This window comes from Chiloscyllium plagiosum, chromosome 4 (assembly GCF_004010195.1).
Source record: "Chiloscyllium plagiosum isolate BGI_BamShark_2017 chromosome 4, ASM401019v2, whole genome shotgun sequence".
Lineage (NCBI taxonomy): Eukaryota > Metazoa > Chordata > Chondrichthyes > Orectolobiformes > Hemiscylliidae > Chiloscyllium > Chiloscyllium plagiosum.
Window position 1 is genome coordinate 84,184,541 of NC_057713.1, and position 17,875 is coordinate 84,202,415.

Here is a 17,875-nt window from a genome sequence, read left to right on the forward strand (position 1 = left end):
AATTCAAAAAAGAATGTAGGAGGTGGGGGGGGTGGGGTGGAAATTGGGGGAGTTAGGCCATTTGGCACCTCAACTGCTCTGTTGTTGAAATAGATTATAATTAATCTTCTACTTCAACATCATGGTCCCCCACTAATTATTGAACCTCAACAGCCCTCTGGAGTAGAGAATTCCAAAGATTCGCCATTCAAAGGATAGTAAAATTCCAACACAAGTGTGTGTGTGTGTGTGTGTGTATATATAATTACACTCTGTTCACTGCTGTAAGAATTTTTGTTTGCTTCAATGAGATTACTTCTCACTATTCAAACTCTAGACAGCACAAGTCCAGTCTCTTCAATCTCCCCTGACACCATAACCCACCCATCTGATAAACCTTTGATGAGATCCATCTGTATCAAGTACACGCTCCTTTAGTTAAGGAGACCAAATTATGCCTTTTATACAACTGAACCAAGATGTGCTTGTTCCTGCATTTAAGACCTCTAGCAATCAAAGTCAATCTACTATTTACCTCTCTAATTGTTTGCTCCATCTGTGTGGTAATTTTGAGCGATTAATGGAGATGGAAACCTAGACTCTTTTGTACACTTTCCAAAAGCTCATCATTTAAGAAATACTCTACATTCCTGTTCTTCCTCCTGAATAGTTAAAATTCACTTTTTTTCATTTTGCATTCCACTTGCACTATCCTTGCCCACTCACTCAGCATTTCTAACTTCCCTCAAAACCTCTCTGACTCCTCACAAAAAATCCTTTGTGTCAGCAGCAACCTTGGGAACATTACATTTGATCCACATATCCAAATCATAAATTTTTGAATAGATGGTCCCCAAGTACTGATCCTTGTGGTACTTCACTAGTCATGACCTGTGAACCCACGAGTGACCCATTTATTCCTATGGTTGTCTCTCCTGGCAAATTCTCAATCCATGCCAGTGTATTACCCTAATCCCATGCACTCCAATTCCATTTACTAGCTTGGGACTTTATCAGAAGCTTTCTGGAAATCCAAATACATTACATTCGCAGCTCCCCTTATCTATTCTTCAGTAACATGCTCAAAAATCTTCAATAGGTTTGCCAAACATGATCTCCCCTTCATAAATCCACGTTGGCTCTATCCTCCCATTATTTTTTATGCATCTAGTTATCACATCCTTTACAGTAGATTCTAGCATTTTCTCAACTGATGTCAGGCTAAGTTCCTCCCAATTTAAATGGAGAAGAGGTTTTTTTTCCCCTTAGTGGGTATTGTGTGTTTGGAATTCTCTCACAGTGAATTCTCTCATTGCTTTACACGTGAACCACCTTTCTCCTGGATTAGATAGTTCATTTATATCATGCCAGTACTACACCCTGTTGTGTGGGGGATGCTTGGGTCATTGAATATGTAAAGCAAACCATTTTTTGATCTACAAAGGTAGAAGAGATTAATAGGAGTAGACAGGAAAGTGATGTAAAGCCTACAAACAAACTAACCATAATCTTATTAAATAATGGGCCAGGCTCGGTGGGCTGAATGATCTACTCCTGACCCTATTGTTTATGTTCTTATGGACTACAGTCTTCACTCATCTATATTTACTATGCTAACATTGACTTACATTTACATCATATGGAGGCTTAAACTTGTCCAAGGAACCTTCATGAACATGATGTACATTAGAGTTACACTAACTTGCATCCTCCAGCACATTACTCAACATTCCTCTCTGTACACAGGCTAATCCTCTCTCAAGTGTTATTTGACAAAAGCTTTAATACTGGGCCAATAAAGCCGTAGTTGTGCAATATTTTCTTGAAACCCTGGTTAAACAAAGGGGTCCTCAGACGTGCATTTTCAGATTTTCTCCATCCACAGTTTAAGGTATTCATAACCAAACAAATCATTTGTTTCAACTTCAATTTTTTATTTATTATCTTTACAACCTTAAATATTGTGATCATGCAGTCTGAGTTCTGGGTGAACATTTTTACAAAAAAATTCACTACTTTTGCACAGATTGAAATAGCCATTTTCTTTAATGTTGGAATTTAATCCAAACATGAACCCTGCCATGTCTAAAGTGCAGCTTGCTACAAATAAATTTGTATTGCTTTGCTACTGAAAGCTACTAAGCAATTTTAAAAGGCAGTTGGACTTGGACTTGGACATGAAGAATGCTGATACGCGATGGAATGGAATTAAATTGGACAAAGTAACAGACCTAATGAGCTGAATGGCTTCACATTATTTCAACTGTATCCAAAGCATAAAGTAAACCGATATCAGTACAGGAACAAGGCAATGAATAAATCTAATAGTATAATGCAGAATTAGATTGGGTTAATCTGCAGGATGAACATGATACAAAATGGCTACAAAAAAAGAAACCAAAAAGTAATTAATATACCTTGAAGCCAACAACTGATCAATAGATTGTGATAAAACTAAGCAAAACTGGGCAATTAAGGAACGTGCAAATGCTCATGCAGTGTCATCGCAGCAATTCATTTTTATTAGTATTTTGGCATACCAATTTTCATTGGTATACAGCATGTATCAGATACAAGAGTATCAATTCAGCATGGATTTTTCTTAAATTGAAGATGACAAGGTTCTGAACAGTGAGCAAGGGGAGTTAGACCTTTACATAAATAAGACCCAACCGAAGTATGATTGCCTGAATTCTTCAGCCTATAGATAAACTAAAAAAAGGTAATTAATAGGATTGCTTCTTTCCAAGGTAATGATTTATTTTGATAGAAGGGTCAAAACGTTTGAGCATAATGCACATAATGGGGATTCTAAATCACTGTTTAACCTTATTTTGCTGATAAGAAAATTTGAATTAGAAATTGATTCATTGCTTTACACGTGAACTACCCTTCTCCTAGATTAGACATTTCATTTATATCATGCCAGTGCTACACCCTGTTGTGTGCGCATCACAACAACCCTAGCATTGTCCTGTATAGCTGTGACATCCCATTGAATTCCAATCCATTCAAAAATAGCCAATGGCAACAAAATGTTTTTGTCCCTTGATTGCAGCATAATCACCATGGAGAGAATCTCAAATTTCTATCCTTCATTAACATAAACCCATTCCTCAATTACATGTTGCCACTTCAGTGATTTTGTATGAATGCCAACAAAATGTTCCTTTCAACAGCACAAAATTAACCCGTCATCTGATCACTTGTCCGCTGCAAATCATGAATGTGTCATAAGCCTGCCAAGATCCAAAACATCTTTATAATTTTTGTCAAACACTGTACCCTCACCTTCAAGATCCAATCTCAACTTGGATTTAAAACTAAACAGGGCATAAATTTGGTTCAGTGTAACTTTTAAACATTCAAATGTTTATCCTCGCCATCACAGACTGCTGACTCCACAATATTTGCTTCATTCACACTAATGCTGGAATCTTTATCCACATTTTTACTAACTCTCTGCTCAACCTCCCTGATTCTCCCAAACCTGTTCTCCAAACTTCCACCATACATGAACAGTCAGTCCTGTAAGACCATAAAGATGAAGGAGCGGAATTAGGTGAATCAAGTCTGCTCTACCATTCAAGGTCAAAAAAATTGTGGTGCTGGTAAAGGACAGCTGGTCAGACAGCATTTGAGGAGCAGAACAATCGATGTTTCAAGCATAAACTCTTCATCATGAATGAAGAGCACCACACTTTTTGACTCTAATCTCCAGCATGTGTAGAACTCTCTTTTTCTCTGTTTCACCAAATGAAGGCTAACGTTTCTCAATGCTATTGTCCTGCCTTCTCCGCATAATCTTTGATCCCCAAACTAATCAAGAACCGATCTATTTCTATCTTAAATATACTCAATGACTTGGCCTCCGTAGCCCTCTGCAGCATGGAGTTCCACAGATTTATCACTGAAGAAATTCCTTCTCATCTCAGTTCTAAAAGGTCATGTCTTCACTGAGGTTTTGCCCTTGGAACCTAGTCTCTCCTAGTGGAAACATCTTCTCCACATCCACTCTATCCAGGCCTCTGTATTCTGTAAGCTTCAAGTAGGTCCCTCCTTCAGCCTTCTAAACTCCATACACTACAGAATCAGAGTCCTCAACTGCTCCTCATATGACAAGCCCTTCATCCCCCGGATCACTCTTGTAAGCCTCCTTTGGACCCCCACCAAGGTCAGCATATCCACGATATTTCAAATGCAGTCTGACCAGAGCCTTGTACAGCCTCAGCAGTTCACTTATAGTTTTGAATTCTAACCGTCTTGAAGTGAATGCTACATTGCATTTTTTCCCCAACTGCCAGCTGAACCAGGATGTTAACATTAAGAAAATCCTGAACTAGGACTCCCAAGTCCCTTTGTGCTTCAGATTTGCAAACGCTTTCCCAATTTAGAAAATAATCTACACTTCCATTTTTCCTATCAAAAAGGGCATAACCTCACTTGTCAGTAGTAATCAGTTATCTTGACATGATTCCTTGCTTTCATACCAAAGTGAAGCTCACAATTTTATTATTTCTACTGTTCCGTTTTGTTCTTTTTTTAAATAATAGGAACATGAGCCATCTTGCAATCCATCAGAACCAACCTGCTGAATCATAAGAATTCATTGATTACTTAATCCCACTGGCTCACATATCACTTCTCCCATTTCCTTGAAGCTAAGTTCAATAGCACAGAGTTCAATTGCACAAATATTGTCCTCGTTAATCTTAGCTACATTAAGACAAGCATCACCTCTTCAGCAGTGTTTATGAAGCAATTCATAAATTCATCATTTTACAATTGATTACAGACTCCCATGCTAAAGAATTCTCCCATTTGCTTACATGTTAAATACAAAACTGCATAACTCATACTGGCTGGCCACAGATTCTAATTGACAGTTTGAACTTACAGAACATTTCTGGTCAGTCATTGAGACTTTACAGCCCAAGCTTGAGTGCTGACAAGTCTTGTTGAACTGGGACATGAACTGTTACAGTATCTGATGTATTATGATAGATGGCAAACATTGTGGAATCAAATATCTGTGGTATATCCCTAACCATGGGACCAGCTCCATTCACCACTTCTCCTCCCACCAACTGCTCGTTTGTTTGGACATGTACGATGCATCATTGCCATATCGGTTCCCTCTGATTTCTGCACACTATTCCCCTTAAGTCACCCAAAATTTGTGACTCTGGTGTGGAATTTCTGCCACGCCAACCTCCAATTCAATCAGATTTTTTTTCCCTAATACTGCTAGCACTCCAGAAATCATTCATATTTTAATGTCAATTTATCAACTTTTCATGTGCAAATATTACCAATTTTCCTCATCTTCACAGAACTACACCACTGGCATCTACCCGACAATGTGGAAAACTGCCAAGGTATGTAATGTGCAAAAAAAGCAGGACAAATCCAACCTGGCCAAATACTGCCCCAGTCTACTCTTGATCATCAGCAAAGTAATGGGAGTGCTCACTGACAGTGATATCAAAAGTACACTTCCAAATGAAATACCAGCTCATTGATGACCAGTTTGAGTTCCACCAGGACTACTCAGCTTCTGACATCATTTTTGTCATGATCCAAATATGAACAAAAGAGCTGAAATCCAGAGGTGAGATAGAAGTAACTGCCCTTGACATCAAAGTAGCATTTTACAATGTGGCATCAAGGAGTCTGGACAAAACGAAACTGGGAGAAAACTGCTGGTTGGAATCATACCTGGCAGAAAAGAACAGAGTTTTCACAACTGCAAGTCAATCATCTCAGCTCCATGATATCTCTGCAGGAGTTCCTCTGGGTAGTGTCCTGGAGCTACTTCATCAATTTCCTCCCTTCTGTTATAAGATTAGAAGTGGAGATGTTTGCTTATGAGTCCATAATGTTCACTGTCATTCCATGATGCTTCAGATACTGAAGCAGTTCATGTCCAAATGTAACAAGACCTGGACAGCACCAGGCTTGGGCTGAAAAGCCTCAAATATCATTGATGCCACACAAGTGACAAGTTGGAGATGGTCATTACAAGGTGCATTAACTATTGCCTCTTGTAGTTCACTGGCTATAACTGGTTACCATCACTGAATCCTAACTATCAAAAGCCTGTTGTTACCATTCACTAGGAACTGAGCCAGACACAAATATTATGGTGATAGGTCAGAGGTTCACAATCCTGTAGCAAAGAACTCACCTCCAATATTCCAAAGACTGTCCATTATCTACAAGACAGAAGTCAGGAACATGATAGAATACTACCCACTTGCCTGGACGAGTGCAGCTCCAACAATCTTCAAGAAACGTGACACAAAGCACCTTGCTTGACTAGTGCCATATCCACAACATCTCCTTCATTAATGCAAAGTCAGTAGTGTGTACCATCTAGAAGATGCATTCCAGTATCTCACAGAAGCTTCTCCAAAACCACTACCATCTAGAAAGACAAGGTAGGCAGATACATGGGAACTCACCACTTGCAAGTTCCTTTCCAAGCCTCCCACTATCCTGACTTGGAAATATATTACTGTTGCTTTTGTATCACTGTGTTAGGATCCTGGAAGTCTCTTGCTAACAACACTGACATTGCTCCTATATCCCAATAACTGCAGTGGTTCAAGGGGGCAGCTTACTACTACCTTCTCCCATGCAAAAGGGATGGGCCATAAATGCTGACCAATGCAATGACATCATATGACCAAATAAAAACACTTTGTATTTCTGAGCTACAATACCAACGACCAGATGGGCATCTTCCAGGCTTCAATCTATTAAATCTTAGATTCAACTGTCATCAGCTAATTTAAATAATCCTAATATTTTTATAATTGAATAAATTTTAAATCAGGAAAAAGCCAATGAAATGTCTTCAGTTAACATCTCTACAAAGAGGCATAACTTTACATTAAACCCTTGTTTTTTCCCCTTTTGGACTTAGTAGCTCTTCTTGTCCTTTGACGGTGATAATGTATTTTCTGATGTAAATAGTTTTCCTATGATCAATACCACAACACAGGACAATTGGCTCATTTTCCAAATGGATATAGAACATTTCCCACACCGCAATGAAAAGTCATCAATCACACCTTCAGTGGAGAAAGTAATAATGCTCACTCAACAGAACTTCAGGCTTTCTGCAAAGCCTGGGTAAATGCAAAGCAAAGCAACGCAACTAAGTTTAAATGCAGAACTTCATGGCTTGGCTCTTTGAAGAGTCATTACTGCTACCCTTTCTTTGCTGAAAGAAAGATGGGTTGTGATTCCTTCAGACTAATCATCCCAACCTCAAGAGTTCCTCTGTGTATCATCCTCAGGAAAAAGTATATTCATTTATAATCCTCAGATGACAAAGAAATTTAAGCCCATATGTAGCAAGACCAAGGCAACATTCAGGCTTCAAATGACACTACTGCTAACATTCACATCTCAAGAGATGGGCAATGACTACCTATAACAGGAGAAATTCTATCTTTTGTCTTAACACTCAAATCCTCATCACTGCCAAGCCAAGACCTAGGTGGTCACCAGGTGTTGACAAAAACAACAGTATTTTTGGAAGTGAATGTACCGGTTGCAACATTCAGGCTTCAAATGACACTACTGCTAACATTCACTTCTCACAAGAGATGGGCAATGACTACCTACAACAGGAGAAATTCTATCACTTGTCTTAACACTCAAATCCTCATCACTGCCAAGCCAAGAGGTGGTCACCACCCAGGTGTTGACAAAAACAACAGTATTTTTGGAAGTGAATGTACCGGTTGAACTAGCACTCTATTTTGAGGTATACAAGAGAAGTCGGGGAATTTTTTGTAACTCACAGGTTTTAATAATTTTTCCATCGGTGACAAGGACTGTCATAAATGCCAATACAATTTGAGTTGGTTAAAAAGATTAGATATTCTACAATGGCTCCCCAAGGATATCTACCCCCTATAAACTACAAATGAGAGGTGTGATGGAATCCTGTCCACGTGCTTGGATGGGTCCAAGTGCAAGAACACGCAAAAGACTCTACACCAGTTGTCTCCAACCTTTTAAAGAACAAGATCACTTTTTGAATTAGAGTACAACCTAGGATCTACTCCCAAAAAATTTAGAAAGAAAAGCTTATTTTCAGTCCTATGTAAATCAAAACCATGTATATATAAAATTATTCATTTTCCTCGACTCACCCAAGTCTCCAGGTGACACCAATAAACTGTGGATTACTTAGCAGTGCCTCAAATTCTGGGCTGTAGTTTGAATCTGCTCATTCTGTACAATCCATCAAATGACCGGATAAGATGGTACAATACTTGGACTTCATCTTCATTTGCGAGAATGCTATCTCACAGAGGCATATTGAGCTTAAGTCTTCATTGTTTTTATTTGGTTTCTTAAATCACTTCACTTCAAAAGCACAGGATGACATATAACATATGAATATCTGCTTCTGTGTCCCCAAAAAGCACTGTCGCCTGATCTGACTTTCAGCTCAATATCATTTCACATAGCAATTAACTCTATAAGTTATGTCCATTTGTAAATCATGCTGTGGTCGCCTTCAGCCAGTTTGTTCCAACATAGCTACATCTGATATCTACGCAAAATGTTTAAACAAAGAAATTACTGTCTATCCTTGACACAAATCTAACTTTGTCAATTACTGAATTTCCAGACTACCTTCAATTATCAGAAAGTTTGGTAACCAGCTCACCAATGACTACCTGAAGTCTAGATTTGAAATAAACATGATATTTTGTTATATTACTTCAAATCCCTGAAATCACCTGTTAACTTTGTCTCCTAATGTCCTCAGGTATGCACTCACATTTTCTAGGAGAAAGTGAGGACTGCAGATGCTGGAGATTAGAGTTGAGAGTGTGGTGCTGGAAAAGCACATCAATGTTTTGTTCTCCGGCTCCTCAGATGCTGCCTGACCTGCTGTGCTTTTCCAGCACCACACTCTCAACTCACATTTTTTTTGTTTGGGGCCATTTTCCTTTGCCTTTGATCCTTTATCCCCAGTATTTTCCCCAGATGTGGAAGTGTTCCAATGCTTTCTTTTTAATTGGGAGGACTCAGACCCAATCTCAATATGAGTGCATTCACAGCCCTGATCATTTGTACTAAGTCTCTAACCTATCCTTACAGTTCATAGTCCAACTCAATTTGACTTGTTTGATTTTAGTTTTCAGTTGCATTTAAGGAACCCAAAGTCAAGCAAAGTCTGACAGCTCACTGTATAGTCCACTTCACATTAAGGGAAATAATGACCTCAGGCAGATATAAAACTGTTTGCAGGACTTTTCCTCAAATTAAACACCCCACAACTGCATAGAGGATTCGCCCAGACTCTCTGCCGCACCGCATGCTGCCCGCAAAGCGGCTGCGGGGGGGGGGAGAAGACTGTCACATACCTCCTTCTGGAATGTGCCTATGCAGAAGACATCTGGAAAGGAACACAGTGGTGTTTGTCAAGGTTCGTCCCGAGCAGTGCCGTGACATGGGACTCCGTGCTCTACGGTCTGTTCCCCGGGACACACACCAAGACGAAAGTCAACTGTGCCTGGAGGATCATCAACTCGGTCAAAGACACTCTTTGAGCGGTCCGAAACTTGTTGATCTTCCAGCTGAAGATATATGTGCAGACTGGCACATTACAAGGTCCAGGACTACGTGTTGAGGGACGCGCTGAAGCTTGGGGCAGCTGCCGCCAAGGCATGGTGGGGAAAGACCACCATGTAACATCTGCCTGCCTAAGAAGAACAAGGGGCCCTCTCAGTCATTTGGGCTCTGCTGATGCCTCAGCAGAAGAGCTGGATAGTAAATGTACAGACTTGTATATAGGAAAAATAAATTTCAATGTCTGTATGTAAAGCAATGTAATGTGTGCACAAGAATGGCATGACCAGTTGTATAGAGATCAAAATAATTTTATGAATAAAGTATATTTTTGAAATAAAAAAAATTTGTTCACCATAAGCAGCATAGAAGTTCAATAAGGATTTAAAACAAATTGTGTTCAAGGGCTCTTGCTCAAATAGAATGTACTATCTTAACCAAAACTGCATTTCTCTGCCCAGAGTTTCCAGAAGCAGAGGTTATGCAGTGACATGACAATCAATATGCAGCTGATGAAAGAATGTCGGCAGGTAGTGAGATCAATTATCAGAGACTCTGCGATCAAGTCAATTGTGATTGGTGTGTTGAAGACCACAAAACTCTTCAACAAATGGGACAAAGCTCATCAATTTAAGTGACCAACTCATTCACCAGCTAAAAATATCCACTCACTCCAGCATTGGTGTATGATTGCTAGAGTGGATACAGTCTACAGGTCTCCAAGGCTGCTTGATTGCCACCTCTTAAACCACAACCACCACAAAAGGACATGGCTGATGGTGATTAGGAACACCATTGTTTTGTAGTCTCACACACACAATTAGGATATATAATGCCATTTGTTTATCATCAAGTCCTGGAATTTTGTCCATTACAGCACAATGGGAGCACATAAACCAGATGGACCACTACACTCTCAAGGGAAACAATCAAAAATAAATTCCAGTGACAACCAAATCCCAAGAATGAATAAAACTCCTCCAGTTGCTAGAAAAATGATGCTCTGCTTATGATATCGCTTCGGTGTTAGCTGAATCAGGCTCTACTACATCCAAGAGGGAACTCCTTACTACTGTCCCAAATATGATGTCTCAGCTTAATCAAATAAGAGATTTGTAAACTATCTTCCAAACAAGCAATAATGGTAGTTTTCCAAGTCAAATTTCTCTCTTACTACTAACCAAAACATTATAGATCATTTTGAGCAGTGCATCAGCTCTCTTGGCGTACTAATAAAAATCCCTTACATTTATTTTAGTTAGGGCTCAAACATCTTAGATTCTCTTGCCTCAATTGGATTTTATAGGTAGCGGCGCCTGGCTGCAAGCGTGGAGCGGAGGATCCGGAGGGAGGTCTGTTGCTGGAGGCTTCGGATTTGTTGTAGGTACTGGTTGTCCTGGTTGGGTCCAAGTTTTGTTGGTCGGAACGTAGTCCGGAGTCCGTGCGGGATAACTCGGTTCCGTAGGCAGGTGCTGAGGAAGGAGATGTGGCTGTGGTAGCGAGTCTGTTTGAGAATGTGGCTGAAGAGCTTCTGTGCAGAGGAGATGACCTGGAGGGTGCAGTGTGAGAGGGACTCACTGAAATCTTTGTAGAGGGAGGAAGAGAGCTTCTTCAAGGAAGGCATCCTTGTAAGAGGATTCGCAGTAGGTTGAAATCTTTGAGGAGAAAGTGAGGTCTGCAGATGCTGGAGATCAGAGCTGGAAATGTGTTGCTGGAAAAGCGCAGCAGGTCAGGCAGCATCCAGGGAACAGAAGAAGGGCTTATGCCCGAAACGTCGATTCTCCTGTTCCCTGGATGCTGCCTGACCTGCTGCGCTTTTCCAGCAACACATTTCCAGCTCTGATCTCCAGCATCTGCAGACCTCACTTTCTCCTCAATTGGATTTTAAACCCATAAAAAATTCTGTGGAATTCTAAGAAAGGTTGTGCATAAGACCGGAAACAGATTAAAAGAAATAATCTACATTTATATATTGCTCAGTTATCAACTAATTGTTTAATAACATAATATACAGTTAAAACAACTACATGAAATCTACTGGGGCCTTCCCAAATACATGCAGTGGATTAAAATAATTTATCCTGCTAATTTCTATACATTGAATTTCTGAAAACATATGAACTTGGAATACCTGATACACTATTTAAAAATGGTAAAAGAATAATTCAGTTACATCGTCAAGTATACCTGGAATGGACAATTTTAAGGATGAATGTGCCAGGGCAAAATTTGACTGCGCAGTTTTGCTTCTGCTCTGATTGTCTGGTGTATGATTCATGTCTGTTGATTTATTTTTGTTATTCACGAAAGATGGTCAAAGCACTCAAGGTAGGAACCGAGACAACAGATCATGATGATAAACAAGATAGCATCTGGTGCTTTTTTCAAAGGAATACTGGCATTTTGAAGAGTATGAGATATTATTATAACATACATCATGCCATGACTAAACAGCAAGGGCAACGTACATGACTTGGGCTCAACAAAACATTCTTCAATAAAATAATTTAAAAAGGATCATCAAGTATTATGTCTCCGAGACTACAGGGAGCAATTGCATTTATTATTCTATATGTTTACTATGCAAGGACATTACACATTTTACGTCTGAAAATTATGATGTAACCGTATGTGATGGGTCAAAAGCAAATTGTCCTATCACAAGTGTTTCTGAATTTAATCTATAATGCAACCAGACAGGAAGACAGAGCCACTAATTCATTTAATTTTCTAGAATTTGAGTTGCTTTAAAAAGAGATTCTGTTTAAATCTCTTTTCTGTTTATTAACAAATGAGAATTTAGTCACAAATGTACAAAGAAAATTCAAAAATTTTATTTTTAAAAATGGATAAAAAAAGACAGAAGGTACCAACAACTGGAAGCATAAAAAAATCAGAGTGCTCTGCTTTAATAGATCTATAAATAGCCACTGTTTATCTAATCGACCTGTTCAGAGATGTTATTATACATCTCTGGAACAGATGGGACTTGAACCTGGGCATCCCAGTGCAGGAGTGCACAAGCACTGTGCCACAAGAGGGTCCCCTAAATTACATGACAATTAAACAAGTAACAGCTTCATCAGGAACCTGACAGTGCATTACCAGATAAGTGATTGGCTCACAAGGTCAGAATCACGATGCCATACAATGAGTCGATATAAATCAAACTTTCACAGATTTCAAACTTGCAAATTAATAATAGTTTATTGCAACTCCCAACAATATGTTTGAATAGTCTCACATCAAGCACCGAGAAAGAGAGGACTGCAGATGCTGTCTCCAGGACACCTGCACCAACCAATCCTGCCATCCCATGTCCGAACACTTCAACTTCCCTCCCACTCCACCAAAGACATGCAGGTCCTGGGCCTCCTCCATCACCACACCCTAACAACCCGACACCTGGTGGAAGAACACCTCAACTTCTGCCTTGGGACCCTCCAACTATATGGCATCAATCTACTTTTCACCAATTTCCTCATTTCTCCTCCCCCCACCATATCCCAGGTTCAACCTTCCAACTCGGCACCGCCTTCATGACCTGCCCCTCTTCCTTCCCACCTATCCACTCCAATCTATCACCATTACCTCCACTGCCATCTACCCATCGCACTCTCAGCAACATTCCACCAACCCCCACCTCCCAAGGCCTACCCCCCTCGGTTCACAAGCCTCATTCCTGATGAAGGGCTCTTACTTGAAACGACAATTCTCTTGCTCCTCAGATGCTGTCTGACTTGCTTTGCTTTTCCAGCATCTGACTCTCGACTCACTTCAAACACAGAGGCTACAGGCCAACAGCTGCACAGAGTAGTTTTCCTCAATCTGAAATTTCTTTTTTCCAACTTATTGAAGTTACTGCCCAAACAGTCTCATCAGTACAAAGCGCAGTAATTAATGTCTCATTTCATTATGTTAGCAGACAGGTGCCTTAGTCAACTCGTACTTTATAAACTGGAGATAGTGGGGATTGCAGATGCTGGAAAGTCAGAGTCGATAAAACGTGGCGCTGGATAAAACACGGCAGGTCAAGTAGCGTCAAGAGGGCAGGAGAGTTGGTGTTCTGGGCAGATCACGTCATCAGGGCTGGGGTAGTAAGGGGGCTGAGAAATAAAGAGAGGCAAGTGAGTGGGGCTAGACCGAGGTAAGTGGGATGATGATAGGTGGATGCAGGTAGGTGGTGAATGGGATTGGCCAGTGGAAAGGAAAATGGACAGATAGGTCAGGTCAATGGTGGGGAGGAGATGGAGGGCAGTCCTGGAATGAGGTGGGGAAATTTGGATGCTGGTGTATTCTACGTTGAGGGCATAAGGCTGTTGGCTTCCTAGGCAGAAAATGAGGTGTTCTTCTTCCAATGTACATGTAGCCTTATTATGATGGAGGAGGCAGCCCAGGATGGACATGTTATTGGAGATATGAGGGCAGGGGGAGTTGAAATGGTTGGCAATTGTGAGTTGTTTGGGGTTGATTGGAGCATGCAGAACATAGATGTTCCCTGAACAGGTCCCCAAGTTTGTGCTCAGTCTCTCCAATGTAGAGGTGACCACATCAGGAGCAACATAAACAGTAAATCAGATTAGAGGAAATGCAGATAAATCTCTGCCAGACTAGGAATGATTATTTGGAGCCTTGGACAGAGACGAGAGGCAAGGTGTGGTGGCAGGTGTTGCATGTCCTGAGGCTGCAGGTGAAGGTGCCATGTGTGGAGGAGAGGTTGGTGGAGAGTGTGGATCTAACGGGAAAGTTGCAGAGGGAACAGTCCCTACAGAAAGCATATGGGGTGGGGAATTAAATCTCTTTTTGGCGCTGGGGAATCTGCAGACTGCAGATGCTAAAAGTGACAGAGGATGATGCATTAGATTTGGAGATTGGTCAGGTGGAATGTGAGGACCAGGGATTCTAACCTTGTTGTGGTGTAAACTTTTATAAAACTGGAAAAGGAGACCTCACCACATGCTCAAGTGAAGAAACGAAGGATTCACTCCGGGCCCTATAACCCAGCAACCCAAATACAAACAACATCTACTCAGATACCTGCAAATCACACCCTTAGAAATGATGCATTATTAGATTTGTAACAGTACACACCCTCAGAACTGTTGATGGTAGGAAACAAATCCACATTTCAGTTTACAGATAGAAGACACTTAGCCATTACATTATGCTACTGTATAAGTCAATAAAAGTAATCATATGACATTTTCAGGCCAGATTCAAAATATGCAGACAGCATTGCACATGAATCTACAACCAGATGCATTTGGTCAAATCCAGAGCTACTGACTGTAGCCGGCATTTTGATAAAGTGCAACAGTACTGTGTGCAAGGCCTTTCAACAAAAAGAACCTTTTAAGTATTTTGTCATGTCTTTGAGGTGCTGCATCATCAGCTCAAACGGATTCACATCTTCCAATACACACACTCACATCAATTAGCTAGAGACCCAGAAATTACAACCCTGTGTCACTTAAATTGAACACTGTTGCAGTCCTCTGCCCCCAAAAGAACTTTCAAAAGTTGAAACCCCTTAGTCTGAACCAGCATCCTTCCAGCCCCCTTCCCCACCCACACACACTACTGGTATGGTACAGTAAAGTCAAAGAGCACAGTTCTCCATGCAACAGGTTTCCCCTAACATTCAGGATGGCAGTGAAACGTTGACTCCTGTTTCCACAACTGAAGGTTCATCTGCCAATTACTATATACAAATGTCTACAAGTGAGTGCTAGTGATAAGGGACCAACGTCTCCCGGTGCTTTCAGCGGCTGGAGAGCGAGCAGCAAGGCGCAGTGGAGCCCATAAGCGTCTTTCACATGCGCTTGGGCTGCTGGGAGCGCTGTACCTCCATAGATGCCGCTCCCCAGCCACTGAGGCAGAAAAAATAACTAGCAGTAGGTAACCCCGCCGCCAATACCACCCATCCACATGTCCGACAGGTGATCAACTCAGTCTCACACGGCAGCACTGAACTAAACAGAGTCACACATATAACTCATTCCCCAAGATCGAACTCTCAGTCTCCTCCCTCCACCACACTCCCTCATATACCCAAGCATGTGTAAAGTTAGTACCTGACGGAGTTTCGAAACACAGCTAACAGGCGCACTGGACCATGTCGCACTGTCACGCTTCGGTTATGTCCCTGCAGATAAATTTGACTCTAATTTCCCTCAGAAAAGCATTGCCCCCTGATTATTTTCCGGAACTTGTTTCTCTTTGTAATTACACTAATAACTATGCACTCAAAACACATCATATCGAAATGTAACCCGAAGGAACCCTGCGCTTTCGATATTCCATCATTGAAGTCAGAATGCAACTGGAATGGAACTAGAAGAAAAACAAACAGATGGGAAAACTAGTCAGTTCAGAATGAGCCATTTCATTTTTAACCTCGCCGCCAAAAAATAAATTTCCTCTTCCAGTTTATAAAGAAACCCAAGAGAAATGTATATCTGCAAACCAAGAACTGCAAATACCAAGCGTCAGAGCTTGATGCTCCGATAAAGGCATGTTTACGCGCGCAAGTTCTACCTGTACTCAAAATTGTCAAGTCATTTAAAAGAGCAGTAATCTGAAGACAGCCAATATACAATGTTATCAAGCAGAGACTCAAAAACTCGTCCAATGTACATATTCCATCCCCTTTGCCATTTCAACGCTCTAGAACAAATTGAAGACACCAACTCTGGTCCTGGTGCCAGCACTGTCAAAGCCTGACTTCAGAGATGCAAGTACAAACGTAGAAGAGATGCAGACAGATCCTCTAAAAATAGCATTCCAAGGACAAAGTCATAGATTAAATCTTCAATAATAAAAACACAAGGAGCAGGAGAAACTCAACAGCTCTGACAGCGTCTTTGGGAAGGGAAGCAAAGTCAACTTTTCCATTCCAGCTTCAGTTCATAACAGAGGTGTCAAAAAAATGAACACTCTCTACACGGATATTGACTGCCGCTGAATTTCTCGGGCGCTTTTTCTTACATTTGCAGCATCCGCAGTATTTTAGTTTTAAATCTTTAGTAACCTACTTTAATTCATTTCTTCCACAATGATTACGTGTAGTACATTCAGTAACGACTTTAATTGCCCCATTGCTGATTCGAGCACTTTTCCCTGCCTGAGTAACTTGAAAGTCTCCACTTCTCTAGCTCTCTCTCTCCCCAAGTTACGCTGGACCATATTCCTCCCTGTCCAGTCATCTGCGTCCACAGCTCCTGTGTTCAGGTGTTTGCTTCCTTCCCCAACCCAGCCTCTGTCAGGGCACAACTCCCCCTCTCCACCCGGGACAGAACCACGACTTCAGTGGCTCTTTTCTCCCGTGGCAGAAACTCAGTAACGCCGCTCTGACGAGTCAGACAGTGTCCTTGTCTTTTCACACATACACTGTCATTCCCTTACCTTGTGCCATCGCCATGGCCTCGAATCTCTGGAGCTCCTGCAACAGACTCTTCCTCTCTTTCGAGTGCAGGCTGTAGATAAAATCCCGGGCTCCCTGCGCCGTGTTCAGGGGCTCCACCGGCTCCTTGGCCGAATGGGTGCCGAAGCAGCGCGGGGAAAAAGCAGCGGCTGGGGCGACGGTGCTCCGGCAGGACAGCAACGAAGGGGCAGGGAGAAGGAACGGGCATCTTTCGCTTCTCCTTCCAGAGCCCAGGCTACACGCCAGAGTCCGGGCGGGTCGCAAAACTCTCCTCAGACAAGGGACCAGCTGCAGCATGGCGAATGCAGAGAATGGAAAGCGATCGTAAGAGGATAGGAAGAAAAATAAAACGAAAAAGTCTTGACTTGCAGGATGATTGGGGGAAGGTTGCAGCCGCCCCGGTTGAAGAGGCAACTCGGCCTCAGTGTATCATTCTCTGCGCTACCAACACCACGTTCCAATCGAACGTCCGGAGGTTGTAAATTCCAAAGTCGAGTACCCCTCCTCCCAGAATCTGACACATTGGAAACTCCCAGAGGCTGCAATGAACAGCTGAGCGAAGCACCAATGCGCAGGCGTGCCCCTCCGGCCCACCCCCAACATGCTGGCGCGAGGCATTCAGGGACATATAGTCCTTTCCACCTTCCTGTATCAGTAACCCTGTGGGCGCGACTACAACTCCAGGGAGCGCTTCTGCGTCATGGCGCAGGCGCAGTGATGTCAGACTCTGACACGCCTCTTCAGCAGCCTGTCAATCATCCAATTGGAACGGCCATGATCTGTCAGAGGAGAAAGTGAGGTCTGCAGATGATCTGTCAGAGGTCAACCTGATTCACAATGAATCGGCAGCAGTTCGCAGGGCGTGAACTATAC

General features: G+C 41.7%; 1 protein-coding gene across 2 annotated transcripts in view; it reads right to left on the reverse strand.

Moving 5' to 3' along the window:
* tmem65 (transmembrane protein 65) overlaps positions 1 to 17,610 on the reverse strand; it is an 88,428-nt gene extending 70,818 nt beyond the window's left edge. Inside the window, exon 1 of one of the 2 annotated variants that reach the window (XM_043688531.1) lies at positions 16,984 to 17,610. In XM_043688531.1, coding sequence (XP_043544466.1) covers positions 16,984 to 17,299 — 316 coding nt within the window. In that variant the 5' untranslated portion in view covers positions 17,300 to 17,610. The remainder of the gene's footprint in view (positions 1 to 16,983) is intronic. The other variant, XM_043688532.1, reaches the window with a different exon arrangement.
* Between the last annotated feature and the right edge of the window lie 265 nt (positions 17,611 to 17,875).